This window comes from Scardinius erythrophthalmus (genome assembly GCF_964197995.2).
Source record: "Scardinius erythrophthalmus genome assembly, contig: HAP1_SCAFFOLD_49, whole genome shotgun sequence".
In the NCBI taxonomy this organism is placed as follows: Eukaryota; Metazoa; Chordata; class Actinopteri; order Cypriniformes; family Leuciscidae; genus Scardinius; species Scardinius erythrophthalmus.
Window position 1 is genome coordinate 153,491 of NW_028296541.1, and position 21,880 is coordinate 175,370.

General features: G+C 37.3%; 2 protein-coding genes across 2 annotated transcripts; both read right to left on the reverse strand.

The window, feature by feature from the left end:
• Window positions 1–1,533: 1,533 nt before the first annotated feature.
• On the reverse strand, window positions 1,534–5,155 carry LOC308686234 (ras-related protein Rab-20-like). The gene is made up of 2 exons (XM_081394598.1): window positions 4,750–5,155; window positions 1,534–2,571 (listed from the first exon to the last, which is right to left on the reverse strand). The coding sequence occupies exons 1-2, from the start codon at window positions 4,937–4,939 to the stop codon at window positions 2,021–2,023; spliced, it is 741 nt and encodes a 246-aa protein (XP_081250724.1). The 5' UTR covers window positions 4,940–5,155; the 3' UTR covers window positions 1,534–2,020.
• A 1,966-nt stretch (window positions 5,156–7,121) lies between these two features.
• cars2 (cysteinyl-tRNA synthetase 2, mitochondrial) lies at window positions 7,122–21,829 on the reverse strand. The gene is made up of 15 exons (XM_081394597.1): window positions 21,128–21,829; window positions 20,982–21,032; window positions 19,014–19,131; window positions 18,812–18,883; window positions 18,593–18,698; window positions 18,399–18,479; window positions 18,079–18,208; window positions 13,722–13,855; window positions 13,512–13,579; window positions 13,348–13,414; window positions 11,290–11,428; window positions 10,889–11,012; window positions 10,663–10,758; window positions 9,464–9,688; window positions 7,122–8,853 (listed from the first exon to the last, which is right to left on the reverse strand). Exons 1-15 carry the CDS (start codon window positions 21,370–21,372, stop codon window positions 8,797–8,799), a joined length of 1,713 nt encoding a protein of 570 aa, XP_081250723.1. The 5' UTR covers window positions 21,373–21,829; the 3' UTR covers window positions 7,122–8,796.
• Window positions 21,830–21,880: the final 51 nt, after the last annotated feature.

Genomic DNA, 21,880 nt, shown 5'->3' on the forward strand with positions numbered 1-21,880 from the left:
GCTGCATCCGACTGCCAGGTTTACATCACCATCATCACCGCAAAGCTCCTCCCTCCCGCACGCAATGGGTTGTGGGCAATATTAGCCGTTAGAGTGTGCATTGATCTGCACTTCGAATTCTAACCGGAAATAGTAGACCATCCGGGTATCTTTGGAATACTCATTTCAACATGCTACGATTTGGGACGTACTAATTCTAGTTTCGCATACTATTTAGGACGGATAGTATGCGAATTCTGATTCTAGGCAGTGAAGCCACCGGAAGTGTTCGAGCGGCCATCTTACGATTCCCTACCAGCAGAGGGCTCCAACGCCCGTGTTATACAGAGATTGGTAGCTCCGACGGCACTTTTAAGATGACCCGCTGTGCAGCATACAAGTGTAAAACGACGTTCACAAAAGGATGTAGAAAAACTGCCTACGTTGTAATTCAAGCCCTATAAGTAGTAATTTTTATGCAAAATTGTCGCTATGCCCGTGTTGTTTTCTCCGAGGCAAGAGTAATGCTGCTGCATCTTCAAAAAAAAAAAAAAAAACGATAAACAGTAGCCTATAAGAAACCTCAGAGCAGCAATAATCACAATTAAGTGTCCAATAGCGACACCATTTGACAGCTTCAAAAGAGCTTCGTGCAGAGTCCGTTTACCGTTACATTAACAGTATTATGCATTTCCTGAACATGTACTTGCTAATCAAACACTTTGTATGAGCAAACTACTAATCTATAAAACACAATAGGTCTTCCGACCTTTTACTATTGTGTCAATTGATGTTGATATGCGCGAGGGAGAGAGAGCAATATAGCGCTTGTGTTGTTTGAAGGCGCTGAGAGTGCGCGCGCGCGACCGGGGCTCTCTCTCTGCTTGTTCTTATGCGCCCTGTTCACTGATCTAAATAATTCGTTGTTACGACGACTTATTTGTTCCCTCGTTTTAATAAATCGTGGACACGTTGAACTAATTCCCTCCCTCATTTTGATTTAACGAATTACAACGTGGCCACAATATATTAAAACGAGGGAACAAATTAGTAGGCTATAACGTGCTGAGGTATTATTAATTCGTGGCCACGAAACAATATTCACCTGAATATTCACCAATTCACAAAAATCGTATGTCATAATAATTGTTGCATAAATATGGCACAAACAATTGAATGTGACTTGACAAACAACACCAAATAATTAAAGGACACCTAATAATTACAATTTCCATTATGTGTCGTATGCAAGGAGCCCACATTTCGATTTGCAATGAATGTTTAGGATTCAGTGTGTTCTATTCTACAACTTCTATTCTATTCTTGCTTTTATAATTACACAAGCACACCATGCAAGCATGCATTCATTCATGCATAGCCTTTTCTCAGTTATGTGACCTCTACTGGTGAGACATTGTAGTAACACTATTGCACAAAAAATTAGGGTGAACCAGTTTTAAATAAGTGCAAACAATTGTAATGACAGTAGACTATAAAAGTGGAAAATAGTGAAAGTTAAAAACAAACCTATCAACTTCAAAGCACACCGTTGCTGAGAGAAAACTGTATTCATAAACCTTTATTAAATGACAATCACAAGTCAATAAAAACAAATACACATTTTCATAATTTACTTACTGTAAGTTAATTCATAATTAAATCATTTGCAATAATGCAGACTATGTGTTCAGAAAAACATAAACAACTTGAGGGCTAAAACACTAACTTAAGTTCAAAGTCCTTGTGCTCGATTTGTGAAAAACAAGACTATCTTGTAGATGTAAAGAGACTCTCTCTCTCACACACTCTCACACACACACACACACACACACACACACACACACACACACACACACACACACACACACACACACACACTAATGAGCCAAAGCAGAGGCAATGTACTTGTTAATTGTGACAACGTACAAGATTTGATGTGAGAGTAAACAGTTCTGAAACAGATCAAGTAACAGTGTCCATCAAGTTAACATCAAGTAATGGATGTTCATGCATGACTCCAAACACTCTTCAGCAAATATTCTCATGTGCAACAGCCCCCTTTACTCTTCCTCCCCTTTTCAGTATAGTCCTCCAAACACAATGTGGGTGACTCACTTTGCGAGCGTTTTTGAATGATGGATGGCAACACCAGATCAAAGAGTGTTTCGAACATAACATCCACATTAAATCCAGTCTTAGCACTTGTCTCGAAGCACATCTTCTCTGCTGGTGGACTGATGCCCTCTAGTGCCTTATAGCGTATTATGCGATTGTAAAGTGCTATGGCATCATCCTGATTCACCTGTTTGTGCAAGGGAAAGTCTGGGGGTGTGGGGCAGGATGGAAGGGGAAGTACACTACCGTCTTCTGACCTGACTTCCTCTGGGGTCATAACTTGGGCTTGAGGGTCAGTAAGGTCTGCTTTGTTGCCCACGATGGCAAATATGCTGTCACTATTGGCAGAGTCAGTGAGAGAGAGGAAGCGATCTTCAAGCTCTACAAAGCTCTGCCAGTTTGTGACATCATACGTGAGAATGATGGCTGCAGCGCCACGACAATACATGGAGCCAAGACCATGGAACTGTTCACGACCTGATTAAATCAGAAACACAGAAATACAGAGATGAATAGATCACATATATTAAAAAACTGGCTGCAGTCTGAGAGTGGCATAATATATATTTCTATATAAAAAAAATAAACACACACGTATATAAGATAAGTTATTCAGTAATCTTGCCCTCCAATGAACTGTCACCTTTGTATTTGTGTGACATGAAAAAAAAAGTAATAATTAATAATAATGCAAAATTTTCATGTTTTGTTAACCTATTACTATCCCTCCTTCCTTCATCAATGAGATAAGTATTTTACATTGTGGTCAGTTCTTTTAGCCATGCATTCTACTAACAATTAAATCAAATAATGTTCCTTTTTCAACCCCATCTCAAGGTCAAGTTCTCAAGATTTTTTCTGATCATTTATGGGGTCAGACAGTGGAATTTTCCTTTTTTTTTGACAGAGTGCAGATTCAGCTGTGAAATTTCTGTTCCTCAATCAAAGCTGCCGCTTCAGCTATGACTTCAGAAGACCTTTCGCTTTCATTGTATAGAATAGAGTATGAACATTTCGCCTAGTGTCATTGTCTAATTTCTGTTTCACAGAATAAAGAAAAGCATTGGGGTTTGGAAGACATGAGATTGAGTAAATATGACAGAACTTTAATTTTTGGGCAAACTACCTCTTTACTATAAGCACTTCAGCAAAAACACAAGCATCACATTTCTGCCTTTAAAAGCCTTGCCTCTTATAGACTTCCATTGTAAGTGCATTACTGATGTCATTTATATTTTTACAATGCATTAGTAAAAATGAGTTGGCACAAAGGGGTTAAAAATGTACAGTATATTATTTAATTTTAAGTGGTTAAAATACTAATTTTAAATACTTCATTCTCATTTCCTCATTGTTTTCAAACATTTTGATGTGCTATATGTGCAATATGTGAAAACAATCTCAAAAATCAAGAAACATGTAACCCTCATTGGAAACGGTCAAATAATATTTTTGCCTTAATCTTTAAAATGTTTATTTTGTTTTGTTATGTTTTGACTGAACAAAAAACATTGATCTGTTGCTTCCACTCAGCAAATTTGCACATTGATATTATAGGCTATCAATGACTACTAAAATCATGTGAAAAAAAAAAAAAAATCCACATTCATTGCTGAAACTACCAAGATTGCAAAATCCTGCAAAGAACACGAGATAACTGCAGTCATTGATGCAATATGGCAACATGCTTTTTTGTCACTCTTTTAGAAACTAGAAAAAGATAAAAAAAAATAGACAAATACATTTTTCCCCTCATACAACAATAGTTAATTTTGGCAGATCATATATAATTAATCAGATTTATTTAGATTGATGAACGGAATCGACATCTCAGGATCGTTGGCATAGGATGGATCAGGGACATTCCGGAACTAACACAAGACTATAAGGTTTGTCACTTGATTTCATCACAATCACATGCGGATCAACTATCTCTAAATCTAAATACCACAATCTGACATTAAAAAGAATACAACAACTAGAGCTGTAAAATTCTAAAATATATATGACTAATGTTTTAAAATAGGGCTAAAGGGGAATTTACACACAAGTTGAATATTTACATTTAATTGCCAGCATATTTTAACTGATATGTCATAATAGCAACACTATGAATGCAAATGAAATGATTTCACTCAACTAACCTATAGGTTTTAATGACATCAAAGATGTCTGAAATGCACATCTAATTCATGGAAAATGACCCCATTAATTACAATAATTGTTCAATTTAAAAATAACAACACTAGTAACAACATGCCACTTGGGGCCCGTGCCAATTCTGGGGTGTGGGTCATCTTACCCCAAGGGTCTAATTTTATCTTTTTACTTCAAAATAAAAACTAGAACTTTGACTCCACAAATCCCTCATTAACAAATAGACACAAAAGAACTTTGATATTCAACATACATAATACGTCATAGATCACTATTTTCCAGAAACACAAAATTAGTAATCAATAAAACTCAAACCTGTTTTGACTGACTAAATCTCACAAATGTTGATTATTAAGATTAATTTAAAAATTATTGTTTTTAATTAGCCTAATTTAATTAAAAACAGTGCAGCCATTCATCAAAAGTCCTGAGATAAGATTTTGTCTCATCTATGGTCAGGATAAAAATTAAGGTACAACATTTGGATATCAACCTTACCCGCTGTATCCCAGATGGAGATGTTGTATGGACCCCACTGCTTCAAAAAAAATGCTCCACCAATTGTGCTCAAAGTGTCCTTAAAGTTTCTTTCTGTGTACCTATGCAGCAGGGATGTTTTCCCTACATTCATGTCTCCTATGACAACCATTTTAATATCGGGCTTTCTCATTTTCCCAGGTGGAGGCATGATTTTAACTGAGAGAACACTCAAAATTATAATAGACTTCCAATTTCGCCTTCCATAACAAATGCGCGCCGTCCAAGATTCCTCGGTTTTCTCTTACTGTCTGGTGCTGGTTATCAGTTTTGGCTTGTATCGTACAAAAGCCTTAAGAAGCAGATTCTCTCCAGGTCTTCTGAGATATTTCAGTGTTTTGAAATGGTCTTGTTCGTGCTTAAAAACACGGTCCATGTCAAAAGCACTTAAAAATTCACTTCTAGCAATGACGCAACAGGAAACTCAAGACCAATGGCACAATGCAAAAAAGTCCTGACTCCCGATTTAAACTGCAAATGTCGTCACACAGAAGTCAAAAGACAGATTTTTTTTTTTTTTATAAATTAATCTTCTCCAATTTTCCCCAAGTTATTTGTCTATTTAGGTGTAGCCTATGACATCAGAGTAATGACTGATTCCCAGGCCTTTAATTTGAGTTTATTATTAAGTATTTAGATAGTCTCTTTTTTTATAACATATTTTACTCTTATTCTTCCCCATTTAAGGAGGAAACTTGTGACAGTGGTCCATTTTGATTTTCCATAACTGGTTTAAAATGTTATAGGCTAGCCTACTGCTTACATGGTGACAAACAAGCATTATAAAACATTGTTGTTGTTTCCAAATAGTTATCATTTTCAGACATGATAGTTCACAGTCAAAAATGTCTGTCTTGCTAAAACAGTGGCATAATTCTTTTGAATGTACAGAGGTCTTCAGAGAACCACTACAGAATATGCTCTAATATTAAATTATATTTTTCCAGAAGAAAAACGTATGTGAAATTATGAGAAAATAGACACTGCACACAAGTCTTCCACCAATCAAACATCAAGTAGCCAAATGTGAATAACTTTGCCCTAAAAAATGTATGAATAGTAGGCTATACCATATCATTCTCGTTTCGTTTTGTTTCTTTTATTTATTAAGCACTTTTACACAACTGACCATTGAACAAAGTGCTGTACAATATCTAAAACACATAAAGACAACCATAAAAACACAGCACTAAAACCACACTTAAAATAACAGCGAAATAAACTTATCAGTTTTAATACAAGAACAACTTACCCCATTAAATGCTAATGCGAGGAGGTATTCCTTAAGCTTGTGTTTAAAAACTCTTAATGTGGGTGCCGATCTGAAAGAAAGGGGTATAGGTCATTCCAGAATTTTGGAGCTATTGCTACAAAAGCTCGATCTTCACTCCACCGTTTAATAGGAGTCATTAAAACCAGCTGGTCAGCTGAACTTAAAGACCATTTCTCAATCAAATTCACCAAATACAATGGAGCCATTCCATGCAATGATTTATAAACAAAAAACAAAATTTTAAACTTTATTCTGTAATCGATCCATTGTAAAAAAAACTAAAAACTGGAGTAAAAACTCTTACAAGTACCTGTCAAAAGCCTCGCAGCATTTTGGACCAGTTGTAAGTGGTTAAGCAATGATTTATTTATGCCGACATATAGTGAGTTGCAGTAATCTAGCTTTGTAAATACAAAAGCATGAGTTTTTCGAGATCAAGTGTGGACAAAAATGGTTTCACCTTCGCTATTAATCTCAAGTGATAAAAACAAGACTTAAAGTCCGCATGAAATCAAAATTTACCATATTTACTTTGTTTGCCTAAATTGATCGTTTTGTGGTGAACAATTCATCCATGCAAGTCAATCCACACAAAAAAATGTTTTGGCTTCGTAATCTTTAATCAAAATCTGAAAATGCCCCTCCCCTCTGCATTGGAGGACCTTGCCTGATGACACATGTTTGACGGCTTGGTTTCGGAAACGCTTAACCACTCCCCTCAAACCGTTAGTCTGTTATGAGCAGAGATGGAGAGGAGGAGCGCTAGAGTAAAACCCTGCCCTCTGTTCAATATTCCGTTTCACTGGGAATACGTCACAACACTGGAGAAAAGTCGTTTGCAACTTCCGGTTCACGCGGACTTTAACCACAGAATAAATCTGTTTCGCAAACTTGAGATCACTGTCAAAGAACTCCAAAATTTCGCACTAATGGCTTAAGGAAGGGGGCTAAACCACCCAGATCAACAAAATTATTTGGAACTCCAAACCACACAACTTCAGTTTTACCTTCATTTAGTTTTACAATTTTTAAAGATAACCATGATTTGATGTCATGTATTACAGTCCCACAACGACTTTATTTGATTCTTACTGTTCTTTTTCAGAGGAAGATAGACTTACATATCATCTGCATAAAAGTGAAAGGGGATTCCATGCTTGCTAAAACTTGACCCAAATGGTAACAAATTCAAAGCAAACAAAATTGGGCCGAGAATGGACCCCTGTGGAACCCCAAAAAGCAAAGAGGCAGGTTGTGAATAATCTTGACCAATATTTATAGAAAAAGTTCAGTATAAAAGAAAAGACTTAAACCATGCAAGCGCTATACCGTGAATTCCCACAACCTTTTCAAGGCGTGAGAGTAAAATCTCATGGTCAATGGTGTCAAATGCAGCGCTAAGGTCCAGTAAAACAAGAACTGCTGAAGACCCTGAGTCAACTGCAGTCAATAAATAATTTAAAACCCTGATCAAAGCCAACTCAGTACTATGATAAGCCCTAAAACCTGACTGAAAATTTTCAGAAATATCATTTAGAAGCAAAAAAGTGTTTGTTTGATTCAAAACCACCTTCTCCAAAACCTTGGATAAAAAAGGTAACTTTGAAATTGGCCGATAATTTGATACAACAGCAGGGTCCAAATGTGTGTTTTTCAAAAGAGGCTGGACAAGAGCATGTTTAAACTGATTAGGGACTACTCCTGTTAAAATACTATTATTTATAATAGATAGGATACTAGGGCCAAGAACATCAAATGCTTCCTTTACTAATCTCGCTGGAATAATATCTAATAAACAGTCAGTTGGTTTTGACTGCTTGATTACCTCGGCTAGTTACTGCAAGGAGATAATTTCAAAATGGTCAAAACTAACAAATGGTGGCCGGACAACTGAAGGATCAAACAAACTAGGTTTGATCATGGATTTAATTTCAGAGATCTTTTGGACAAAATAATCCAAAAAAGCCTCACAAGTGATAATTGGAGGGTGAGAAAACACATCAGTGGTTGGATTAAATACAGAATTTAATATATAAAAAAAAAAAACTTGCGGCTTACTACAATTTTTTGTAATTGCTCCTGCAAAATAATTTCTCTTAGCCATCTTTACGGTATTCTGATAGTTGTCTTGAGACTCCCGTAACATTTGAAAAGATACCTGTAACTTGTCTTTTATCCATTTTCGTTAAAATTTTCTACAGGTTATCCTCAACCCACAAGTCACATCATTCAGCAAGGGCTCAGGTCTGGATTTGCACTTTTTGACATGAAGTGGGCTACCGAGTCCAAAAAGGGTAGACAAATGGAATATAGCACCTCGAGTGAGGAGTCTAAATCCATATTAAGGGAAATACTGTCTAAATAAATAAAAATGATTAATTAAAATGATAAATACGAAAAAAAAAAATCTGACCTTCAGCCAGTGGAGTTTGATAAGGATCCTTTGCTTTAGTTATTTCTGTACAAGAATGGCTAAGAAAGGGTTAAGCTCTACTTGAGGATAAACTATGAACAGAGTTGTTTTATTTACATTTACAGATTCAATATGTGGTTATGATTACAGTTGTGTTCCAACTTTAGTTGCACAATAGAGGTAATAACTAATTTTTTTTGCAAGTGTCTTCAGTTAAACTGTAATTTCTTTGAAGAAAAACTTGAACAGTCAACCAATGAGATGCTTCAAACAGCATGTCCAAGTTCTAATAGATAAATATTTGGTCCAATTCAGTAAGTGGTTAATTCTTCCTCGTCTCTCCTCTTGTAATTTCCCAAGTGGAGATTGTGCTTCTATCCTGAAACCAAAATCAAAATATTAGCACTGTTAACCACAACAAGCCTTGCAATGTGCTTTGACAGAAGGTGTCGGAGGCTTTAAAGGCTCTGCTGCACTTTGGCTGTTTCTCAATATGCAATCTTCAGTGATTTTGTGTCCTTGTGTTCTTGTACTACGTCATCATCAAACGTCAAAGTTCAATTCCAATACTCAAGTACAGAGGACGCATGAAAGTGCCCAGGATGTGTTTTTTATATTGAGGATGCATAGAATGCAGACTTGAGAGAATTGAACCATTAAAAATCCCAGAAGACGCAGCGAGCGGTCGACGTACGGAAGCCTGTAAGCTTTAAACTTCTCGTTCTCACTTAAAAGATTCCCGCTGCAAGTTTGTAATACGTGACAGCTCGTGAAAGTAAACATTTGTCCATCTCTTTTGCTTAATTTTAATAAAGTGATAAAGACCTTAAGAAAGCAGCAGTATTTTTTTGGCATATTAAAAAGAATCTAACATTGACGAACTATAAACACATGGCAAGTAAAAAGTCTCATCGAGAACACAAGTCCGTTCTTTGCATTCTTGGAATTGAGAAACAGCCTTAGTCTAACAGGATGTCTTGAAGTCTTACCTTAATGTGGACTCCAAGGGGTGCTAGATTATTCCTTAAGGCATCACAGGCCTTCAGCAAGGGTATTCTGTCTGACTGTGGATGACTTTTCTGAATTTCACTGCCAGGCTTGGGGTCTTGTGGAGCTTGGTCTTTCACAGAAAGTGCAAATTTACGAACCTCACTCCGAAAATGCACTAACTCCTCCACCACATTATTCAAAACTCCGGAGGAATCATGGACGTCCTAAGGGACAGAGTGTAAAATTATTTAAATGTACGAGTTCACACTTACATACAGTATAATTAAACAGTGTAAAGGTTATGCGTATTTGGCGTGCTGTCCGAGGGGAGGGCTCCGAGCCCGGAATTTGGCCCACACCCAGAATACTTCCTCATCCCAAGTTGGGATAGGAATAGTCAAAAATGAGGAGATGGGGTGGTGTAAAACTGCTGGAATGCTGGAAAACTGTCATGGAACAGAGGCAAGTCTGCTGTATACTGTATATACCTATCATGTCGTGAATTGAGTTAATTATCTGAAAGTGCTCCTCCCGAATTTTGTTAATAAAACATCGTGTGTTGCAATGATTTACTTTTTATAAAGAAAAAGGACGTCAATGTCTACAAGGAAAAAAATAATTTATGTGTATATCTTGACTGAGATGAAAAGTTATCAAAGAAATATGAGGCATCTACTAGAGCACAAAATAAACCAAACACTAGGTGTTACGTCCTTGGATGTTATCTTTGTTTCTAAGTGTAATATGTCCACATTATTGTGTGGGAGTGTATATGAGTGTGCAGGTATGTTTGTTTCCTTTCCTGTTCTCTGTGCTCATCAGTGTTTGACAGGCTGGCTGATTATATGGGCAGATCGGAGAGGCTCGGAGTCGGCGGCTGCCACTGCACTAGATAGAAGCGGTATGAGGATTTCCATTCTTCAAGTTTCCCTCTCCTGCTTCAGACATGTTGCTGTATGATATCTTAGCTCTTGTGTAACTGGCTATGTTTATTTAACTAACGCTTCTTGTGTGAAGTCAAAACTGTTAAACGGTGTACACGGGTGACTGTACTGAATTATTTATTTTAAGGGTGCTGTCTTTGTAGGGAGCAGGGTGCCAATTTCTTTTATAACACGATTTCTCCTATTCATGAAAAATTAACTAATTTTATTTTGAAACGTAACATTGAAAAAAAAAAAAAAGTTTGATCACTCACTTTTTCATCCAGTAGATCAACTCCAAAAACACCCATGATTTCCCTGACATAGGACAGCATGGCTCCAAATACAGCAGGACTCCTAGGCCCATGAACCTTCCAAACACAAAAAAAGACAGTACAATTAGTCTTTGACTAATAAATATAAATTAAGGTTTAAAATATAATATTTTGTAATGAGGATATAAAGAATATGAGGCCTCAGTGACCTACCCTATGATGTTACCTTAGTAACAGGCTGAAGCTGACAGTTGCCATGGTGAATGAGGCTCATAATGGCATCCATTGCTTTTGGGGTGTCAAAATCATCAGAGAGTACTTTCCCAACACTGGTTTGTGTAGCAGACAACCTTGACCAAACAAAGACAGTGAAGACAAAAAGGAGTTGGAGACAAAGGATTTTTCATCATCAGCTTTTTCACCTAGTCAATTTTATAATTTATCAACTGGAAAAAATTGTTCTGAAAGTGATTAAACTGATATTGCAGTGACTGAATATATAATATATCATGACACAGAGCCCATATATTCACACATGAAAAGACAGAAAACACAGGAGAAGTGCATGAACCTGGCCTTATTCGTGTCATTCTACTGTTCAAAATGTATATCAGAGTCTGTCTTTACCTCTCCCAGAGAAGTCCCTCCTCTATAGGCTGGCACTGTAAATGGCCCTGCATGTAGGCCTGTGCGTTGTGGCAGAAGGCAGAGATGGAGGACAAGGTAGATCGGGCTTCATTCATGCTAGCATCACTATAGTCAATTGCTGGAAAGATTAAAAGACCCACAGAAAATGTATAGTAAATGTAGAATATCTGTCTCTTTGTAGGAGTATGTCTATAGAGTTAATATTGTGCCATAATTAAACAAACAAATCCAGCATTTTGCAAACAAACTCGATCTGCTTTGCAAAGGAAAACTTGACTCGCAAACAAACAGAAAGCAATTTGCAAGTACAAAGGTCAATTTGAGCGAAAATGCAGTGGAGTAACAAATATGTATTGTGTTTTACAAATATAAATAGATGAGCCTAGATAATATTTCACAAATAAATACAAACCATCCTACAAATTGCATGTAATCTTTGAACAAATACCAAAACTAGTGCATACAAATGCATATCTGTCTGTTATGATTGTGAGACACTTGGCTTTTTATGAGATCTCTCGGCTCGATTTTCTCACAAATGTGTCCAGGCAGATTTTCTCACAAATGCAGTTGAGCAACTTCCTCTTCTAAAACAGTAGATGGCCCTAAGATAGGGGATTAATTTAGCGCTAGTCTCCCGGGAGAAGCACTGATTTGAAACTTGCCTTTGCCTACAGCTGAGGAAAATGACCGGTGAACAGGCGCGTTTCTGTCTTTATCTATAATTAACCTTTTTAAGGTTTTCTTTTGCAAAATGTTTATTACATATCTAGACAGATTAGCACATATTAGCAATTCACTCTCTCTAGGATAGGGGAATCTATAAACTGAAAGCTCTGCCATTATATTTTACTTTTTTACATTTTTGTAATAACGTTACATTTACTGAACGAGTCTATTTCTTTCGTTCTCCATAAATTAATGAGAACATTTCATTTAATTGAAAGGAGGGTCCCACTTATTTATTTAGTTGGAATTCAGTCATCTTAACTGTTAATGTAATAAAATAATTAATGAACAAAACAAACAATATACAATTGTTTCTTAACTTGCCTGTGAAGTATGCAGTGCCCAAATTATTATTTTGGACAGACAAATGAAACCCTCCTTTCAATGAAATGAAATATTCTCATTAATTTATGGAGAACGAAAGAATATTCGTTCAGTGTAGACAATCACTAATTTAGTAATTTAGCATGTTTCCGATGTAGACATTTTTTTAAAAAGCAACATATGACGGCAGAGCTTTCAGCTTATAGATTCCCCTATCCTAGAGAGAGTGAATTGTTAATGAAGTGCTAATGTGGATTTCTGTCTAGATATGCAATAAACATTTTACAAAAGAAAACCTTAAAAAGGTTAATTATAGATAAAGTAAGACAGAAACACGCCTGTTGTGTTCACCGGTCATTTTCCTCAGGTGTAGGCATTAGGCAAAGGCAAGTTTCAAATCAGTGCTTCTCCCGGGAGACTAGCGCTAAATTAATCCCCTATCTTAGGGCAATCTACTGTTTTAGAAGAGGAAGTTGCTCATCTGCATTTGTGAGAAAATCTGCCTGGACACATTTGTGAGAAAATCGAGCCGAGAGATCTCACAAAAAGCCAAGTGTCTCGCAATCATAACAGACAGATATGCATTTGTATGCACTAGTTTTGGTATTTGTTCAAAGGTTACATGCAATTTGTAGGATGGTTTGTATTTATTTGTGAAATATTATCTAGGCTCATTTATTTATATTTGTAAAACACAATACATATTTGTTACTCCACTGCATTTTCGCTCAAATTGACCTTTGTACTTGCACATTGCTTTCTGTTTGTTTGCGAGTCGAGTTTTCCTTTGCAAAGCAGATCGAGTTTATTTGCAAAATGCTGGATTTGTTTGTTTAATTATGGCACAATATTAACTCCATATATATATATATATATATATATATATATATATATATATATATATATATATATATATATATATATATATATATATATATATATATATATATATCTTTCAGGAGTCCCTTTCAGCATGTAACATACCTGATCTGTATTTGGTCAGAAGGCAAAAAAGTCGAAACTCATTAGCAGTGTAAGATGCCAGAAAATCCTAGATTATAAAGAGAATTAAATTTAAAAGACGCTGTTGTCTATTAAACACGTGCAGAACTAATACTTTTACAATTTTATTTTTTATAATTTGTTACCTTTATAGTTATATAATTCTTCAAGGATTTTGACATCTTCTCTACACTTCCTTTCAAATGAAGGTGTCCTTAAAAACAAAGTTTTCATTAAATAGAGCTTTACGAGCCGTAAAGCTAAATATTCACAGATCCTATGCTACAAAATAAAGACTGCTCATTAAAATGTTACTACACATTACTACTTCTTAACCAGAAGACTGAGGGCATTACCGGAGTGCAGGAAGTAGTTTCCCCATTGTTCACACTGATGATACGCCTCAGACTGGGCAATCTCATTCTCATGATGTGGGAAGGCAAGGTCAATCCCTCCGGAGTGGATGTCCAACTGACTTCCAAACACTGAGCTACAGACAAGAAAAGCAAAAAAAAAAAAAAAAAAAAAAAAAAAAAATTGTATAGGAGTTACCGTTCCATGTGAAAATATGATTTTGTAATTCAGCTAAAAACTCCATCCATTCCTAGAGAATCAACCATTCAGAAAGAGGCTTGTCACTTTTTTTTTGGTAATACTTGCATGTTATATTATTCTAAAAATAAGCAAAATTTTGTACAGTTAAAACCAATGTTTGTATTTGACCTTCCTTAGATTTTATATTAGTAAAAGTAAAACATTCAAACTACTCCTCATCCGAAAACTTTAATTCTCTTAAAGTACAAATGAAATGGAAGTAATAACAGATATTTTCTTATCTATTGTGACGTATACAGTTATTCACCAAAATTATTCAACCTCCATTGTAAATCAGGTTTATTGGCAAAATGTACAGACTTTCAGCTGTTTGTATTGAAAAAAATAAATAAATCAAACAAAAGTAATTAAAATAGCTCAACACAACAAATGTTTCAAGTGGTTTCCCCAAATTCAACTGAAAATGCAACTTTTAATTACTCTAAATTATTCAACCCCTTCATGGCAAGCATCTTCAGTACTTAGTAGAACACCCGTTTGCTGTAATGACCTGCTGCAAACAAGATGTATGACCAGACACCAGCTTCTGGCAATGTTTCTGAAGAATCTTAGCCCATTCCTCATGAGTAATGGCCTCCAGTTCAGTAATATTCTTGGGTTTGCATGCTGCAACTGTCTTCTTCAAATCCCACCAGAGATTTTCAATGGGGTTCAAGTCAGGTGACTGTGATGCCACTGTAGAATCTTTCAGGAATTCTTCTGCAACCAAGCCTTGGTAGAATTTGAGGTATGCTTGGGATCATTGTCCTGTTGGAAGGTCCAATGATGCCCAAGCTTCAGCTTCCTCACTGACGGCATGACGTTTTCTCCTAGGATTTCCTGATACTTTAATGAATCCATCTTGCCTTCCACACACTGCAGGTTTCCTGTGCCAGAGGATGCAAAACAACCGCAGAGCATCACCGAGCCACCACCATGCTTAACTTTTGGCCATTGGCTTTTTTAACTAAATTAATAACTAAATTAATAACTTTTTTACAACAAAAATGAAACATCACTGAACTTACTTAAGCTGGACTGTGACGCTATTTTCTTATGGAAACAAACTTTGTTGCAGTATTTTTCTGTTATCTCTGTAAAACTGCTTTGAAACAATCTGTATTGTAAAAAGCGCTATATAAATAAATGTGACTTGACTTGACTTAATTGTAGGCAGTGTTCTTTTTGGCATATGCTTCATTCTTCTTCCTCCAGACATATCACTGATCCATAGGGCCGAAAAGATCCAGTTTTGTTTCATCGCTCCACAGAACAGAATCCCAAAACTTCTGTGGCATATTTATATGATTTTGAGCAAATTGGAGCCGACTTTTCTTGTGCTTTTGGGTCAGTAGTGGTGTACGTCTTGGAGTTCTGGCATGCATTTAGTACGCTCCTTACTGTGCAAGCTGAACATTTAGTGCCTTCGCTATCTTTTTGTATCCTGTTCCTTGTTTGTGAAGGGTGATGATATCTTCTCTTAAACATGCAGTTCAAACGTGACACTCAACAAACCTAGACAGTTCAGATAGTTCATGTGTAAGCTCAATGAAGCCCTCAATTAGTTGCATCAGGTGTGCTTGAGACAACACTTGTTTTTCAGATTTGTGTTGTCGTGAGTGATTTAGTGAGTGAGTAATTTTGAGACTGCAGGAGTCATTAAAAGTTGCATTTTCAGTTGAATTTGAGGAAACCACTTGAACATTTGTTGTGTTGAGCTGTTTCAATTACTTTTGTTCGATTTGTTCATTGGAAACAGCTAAAAGTCTGTAGATTTAGCCAATACACCTGATTTACAATGGGGGTTGAATAATTTCGATTAATTACAACTGTATCTGGATGTAAGAGATTGTCGAAAAGGAAAAAATGTATATTTAAAATTAATTTAGCCCTCTATGGAACTAATTGTGAAATAACAGCTAGAAAATAAAATTATGACTTTATATTTTACATATTTTTAAGACAAATCATTTTCCAAATTTAGTTTTCTACATCTGACCTTTTTTTAGGGGGCCGTCATTTATAACCATCTTTGTCCTATTAGGGTAAATTATTTTTTACAAAAAATTGCAAATTGTCTGAAACTTTACACACATTCAAATGCATTTTCACTATCTGAAAAGAAGTGAAAAGGTCTTATTGTTAGAAAAAAAAAAAAAAAAAACATTAAAAAAACATTTTTATTAACATTCCATTTCATCTTGTGCTACTATATTTCATTTTGAACTCGCATGTGAAAACTTGACTCGAATTCGACTTGACACAAAATTGACTTGGAAAGTAGTGAAACCATGTCTTGGTGTTTCAAAAAGCATTTAAAACATTGTTTCTTTCTTGGAATTCCAAATCAATGATTGTAGCACAAGTGAAACAGTCTATGACTTATATTCTTCCTCTCTGCCATCAGAGACCTACTGAACTGACTGAACTTAAACCTCCATTATGTTGTGAACAATAGATACATTTTCTCAAGCTACTACCAAAGACTAAATGTAAAATTGGCATCCATTCGTAATCAGACACATCTAAGGGATAGGTAGTAATCTCTATGTGTCTGTCTGTCCGTTCGTTTGCATTTTGATTATTTCGAGAACCGTTCATCCAATCGACTTCACAAGGGAGTGCAGTGTCGCATTTGGTGCAATATAGACAGACACGCGAGACGCGGCACGTTCAGAATTAATAGTAAACTACAGAACAGCGCGAGCAGGAAGCGGCGCATCTCACGCGAGCAGGGCTATTTTCTCTGAGAACGGACACTGCAGTAGTGATATAAAACGCGCAGTCTGTTAACTTAAGCAATATTTTTAAGGTAGTCTAATATTTTTCTGACTTACAAATTAATGACACAGTAAAGGGTAGATTTAAATAAAGAAAAACGAAATTTAAATAAAGAAAAACGAAATTTAAATAAAGAAAAACGAAATTTAAATAGGCCTAAAGAAAAACGAAATTTAAATAAAGAAAAACGAAATTAAGTTAGCCTAAATTAAAAACGAGATTAATTTAGATTGATAGTAACGGGTAAAAAGTCTAATACATTTTGTTTCTATTATTCTATTTTCCACAATGTCAAAGCAACAGCAGCAATACAAGCTCAGACATGCACTTCGGTCCATACAAACTCCGCTGTTCTGCGCTCTAGCCAGAGAACACTCCCGTTGCTGGAACACTCAGGCGTCGGTTCTATTTCTAGCATGCACGCGTTTTCCGCGTGGCTCTAGTCGCGCCTGAGACGCGTCTCACGCAGGCAGTGTGCAAACTCCAACCTATTAACATGGGAGCCGAAATAAAAACAGACACCCAACGCAGCGGAGACTCTCACGCCAGCAGCCAGTGTGTCGCCGGCCTTATTCAAGCGCGAATGAGAACCGTTTTGCGGGGGATCCCAGGTGTCAATAAAAAAAAACAAAAAAAAAAACATTTTTTCGTTGTTGTTTTATAAATGCTCTATGACAATTGTTTAATGAATGTTCAATCAAAATGCAAAACATCGCATCTTTTTTTTTGTCGACTAATTGTTGTGCAGGACAGGACTTTGGTCGACTAAGCATTTCTTTGGTTGACTACAGCCCTAGACACATCAAGTCAGTGCAAAACAAATATCACGTTTGGTATAAGAAGTCAATTGGTAAGGCACCCACACACTACAAGATAATCGGGGCAAATTTTGAGCCCAATTCTCCCCTTCCTACAATCCTAGTTAAGTCTCGTTTATGTTGATGGTTCTACAGATTATATTATCAGATTTTCCCGTGACGTGATGCGTGTTAAAAGTGATTGATAACTTTACTGTAAAAAGTATTCCAAACACTATTATTATCACCATTTCTTCTTGCCCGTCGTCCACCATGTTTGTTTACTCTAAAGTCACGTTTAACTGCGAGAGATTTTTTTTGCGAGATTTCCTGTGTTCACAGTCAGGACTCTGGTTGTTTGTGAATGAAATCTGTTAGTGTGTGGTGTGCTGTCTTGGTCACATCGCGTCACTCCATACACGATAGGAACAAAAATGTATGATTTTTTTTATCGTCAAGTTTGTGGTCTCTCACATTTTGAAAATCTGTTACGATTTTTTAAATCTTTTAGTGTGGGCCAGCCTTAAGGTAGAGCATTTACCTTGCAATTGTAGAACATTCAATGTGCCACCCAGGTCTCCCTTGTCCCCAAGATGAAACCCAGTGAGGTTCATGTGGTTTGGATGCTTTCCACAGAGCAAAGTCCCTTGGATCCCTTTTATCCTGAACCCCTAAAATAAAAGAAATTGTAAAATACTCTACTGGATTTAGGTCATGGTTTCTAGAGCATATTAATTATCTTAAAAAAAATAACTTATCTTAATATCTACAGACATTACATATATGATCAGTAATACTAACCCACATTTCATATTATAGATGAAGACCTCCAAGACAAAAAAACATATTTCATAAACATACCTTGCTCCCCAACAATGCCTCCGAGATTCACAAGCTTGCCATAACGGCTACCAATGGACTGAGTGTTGAAGTAGACGTTTCCTGGGTCAACAAATCATACTGTATATTCAGTTTCATCTTCTCTTCATATTTAGGAAAAAAAAAAACTTGGAAGACTTGACCTTAAATTGTCAACAAGAAAGAGAGAGAGGCACCTTGATTTGTGACATAGGCATGTCCATTTCTGATAATGCGCTCTATGAAAGCTACAATCTGGGGAATGTTGTCTGTCACCCTCATGTATACAGCTGGAGGAAGAACCTGGACAAATGAACAAAGACCAGACAAATACGCATGAATGTTTCAGTCATTTAGTAAAATCACCACAAAAAAAAAAAAAAAAAAAAAAAAAAAATATATATATATATATTTACCCGCAGTGCTTGCATGTCCCTCTTAAAATCTTCCTCATACATTCTTGTAAGGACAGTGGGTGAGACATTCTCCTGCAAAATAAATTACCAAAAATAAATCCTCAAGTCTTAAAATTGACAAGTGTAAACAACCTTCCACATAAATCTTGTATCTAATCTTGTATACTGAAACATTGGTGAAAGAGTTTAAGTTGATACTTACCTCAAGGCTTTTTTGTATGATTTTATCATCAATGTCAGTGATGACCATAACATGGATGACATTGATTCCAAAAAGTCTGGATAAGATCCTTTGCAGAATGTCAAATCGGACATATGAGCTGCATACAAGGAAGAAAAAGAAGAAAATAAAGGAAGCTGGCAGAGAAATGTATTTACTGCTAAACAAACACCAACCCAGGGTTATTATAGTAAACTAAAACTGTAAATAGCATTTATAATAGCATTTTTGATATTTGACATACCACCTTATAGTATGGTGAATTGTGCTAAACACTTATTATATTGAAAGAACCTTTGCTTGTAAAGCGGGAACTTCCAGGTTATAAAATAATCTTTGCTTTGTGACCACGAGCCCTTTGGTGTGCCCGCCAAAGCATACGAAGAGCTGTTCTGACTGCCTGAACGGGGCAGAACGCTCTATTTAGACTCTGAGAGCCTTGACAGGGCAGAGTAGATTCGCGTCTCTTTCGTCCTCTAGCGAAGGAAGAGCTGATAGCGAAATGACCTGCGCTCTGAACGGAGTGGAGAGCACTTTAGGAACATACCCGTGCCTCGGCTTAAGGGCGACTCTGGAGTCGTTGGGCCCGAATTCAAGGCAGGAAGCGCTTGACCAGGTCGTTTCTTTCCAGTGACTGCCCGGCCGCATGAGCATGAAATGCTGCTATGGCTGCTACATATACTTTGAGCATGGAGGGGGTACGCCCCGCGTCCAAAAGCTCTTGTAAAAAGGAGAGCACCTTTGGCACTTGGCATGAGTAGGAGTCCAGGGGTCCGGAGAACACTGACCATTTTAGAGCGTAAAGACGCCTGGTCGAGGGAGCTCTCGCTTCAGTGATGGATTTCAGCACCCTTTCTGGGAGGTCCCCGGATACCCGTTGAGGGGCCATACATGGAGGGCCCACAAGTCTGGACGGGGGTGCCAGATCATTCCGTTCGCCTGCGTGAGGAGGTCTCTCCTCAGCGGAATCAGCCATGGGGCTGTTTTCAGCAGCTGAGTCAACTCGGAGAACCATAGCTGGTTCTTCCAGAGAGGAGCTATCAAGAGCACTGCACACTTGCTCTCCCTGATCCGTCGATGACCAGAGGAAGCATCGTGACCAGAGGGAATGCATACAGCTGGCTAGTCGAGCCCTCAGTGTAGAGAGCGCCATTTCATCACAGACTCCTTAGAGACGGCAGCTTCCGTGTGGTCACGGCCCAGACAGGAAGCGCAGAGGATGTAACGATCTCTGCCGAGGCATTTGAAACAACGACTGTGAAATTGCTCTTTTAGAAAGTGAGTCGCAGCGGCGAACACACTAGCTTTTTGTAAAAGGATATAGCTCAAAGGATGGCACAGCAGAACAACGGGCTGAAGGCGGCGTCCAGTGAAACCAGGAAGCCGGCGTTCTCAGAGCTGCTTAGCAGGTGGCTTGTTCCGCTGAAGGCTTTTCAACGGCGGCAAAGAAGGCTTCTTTAATCCGGAGGACAGCGAATTGGAAACTTGCTGAAGAAGATTAAATCTGATTCTATGGCGTAAATGGGGGCTTATATAGCTATAAGCCATGCCCATTCAAGCGGGTTGTGACGCGCATGGGCGCGAATCGGCCTGATTGGTTCGTGCGCATGAAACGCCTCGCCATAGGTTCATGCAGTTGCTGCAGCACAGCCAATGACCGCGCTAGCTGTCTACTGTGCAGCTGCAGTGTGTTTTGAAAATTTGGCTTCAATATTCTCGAGAAAAGGAGTTTTTCCCATAGCGTAAGCTACTTGCGCAATATGAGAGACCTCTTGAAAGGGAACAACAAAATTGCTAAAACTAAGATTTACTCAAATTTATAAGTAAATGGAAAATGTTAATAAAAACTATAATAGTATATCAATGATATTAAAATAACCTAGCAACCTAGTTTCAACGTAACTGCAACTATACTCTGTAACTAACTAGTTAGCAAGCAGAGAAACTTACCACGCATGGCCGAGATGGGCATGGTCATAAACAGTGGGACCACAGCTATACCTGGAATTGGCAAAAGAAGATGTTATAGGAAAACAAAAAACCTTATAACATGTAAGAAAATCTCAATTACCGTAATGGACCACTGTGTACCTTACCAGGAAGCAATTCTTTCTTGAGCCAAAACCAGAGGTTCTTTCTGCTTGGTAAGACTGTTGTAAGTCATTACACCGGTGTCATAGCCCACTGGTTTTATCCAATTTCTCTCCGTCCTGCAGCAAATATTACAACTGGACAGCAATGGCGTTTTTGTAATTCCATTAAGAATCCCATGCCTGATTCTACAGCCAGAATTAAGCAGTTTTGCATTTGTAATGAATGCTAAAGGCAGCCTCATTTTCATTCTACTACATAAATATGACACAAAACATTTGAACAAAGTCCAGGAGGTAGTTGAAATATAATCTATCTCTAGACATTTAAGCGCGTTTTCCCAAATGGATTGATGACATGGTTTCCCAATTCCTCGATAATTTTCTTTTCAGAGTCATCACATTGAAAGTTCAGCTTCGTCGGTCCACAACTGGTAAGGATCATTCATCTGTCACACCGACACACCATAGACAGTAAAAGAACACACGCATCTCTCTATCTTTCGGCTGTTTTGCAGTGGGTTCAAGATGGCCGCGCACTGAAAACCATACCGGGGCAAAGGACATTAAAGACAAAGGACATTAAAGACAGTGCAGTTACGGACAAAAATTATGCAGTTACGGAAATGCTCTCGATTATGGTCTACCAACCCAAATAAAAAATTTAGCAACGTTCTCCTTATAAATGTATTTGAGGAATGGAACTGTATTTTTAAGTGGGAGGAGTCCGTATATGTGACGTTCAACTCCCCCAAATAA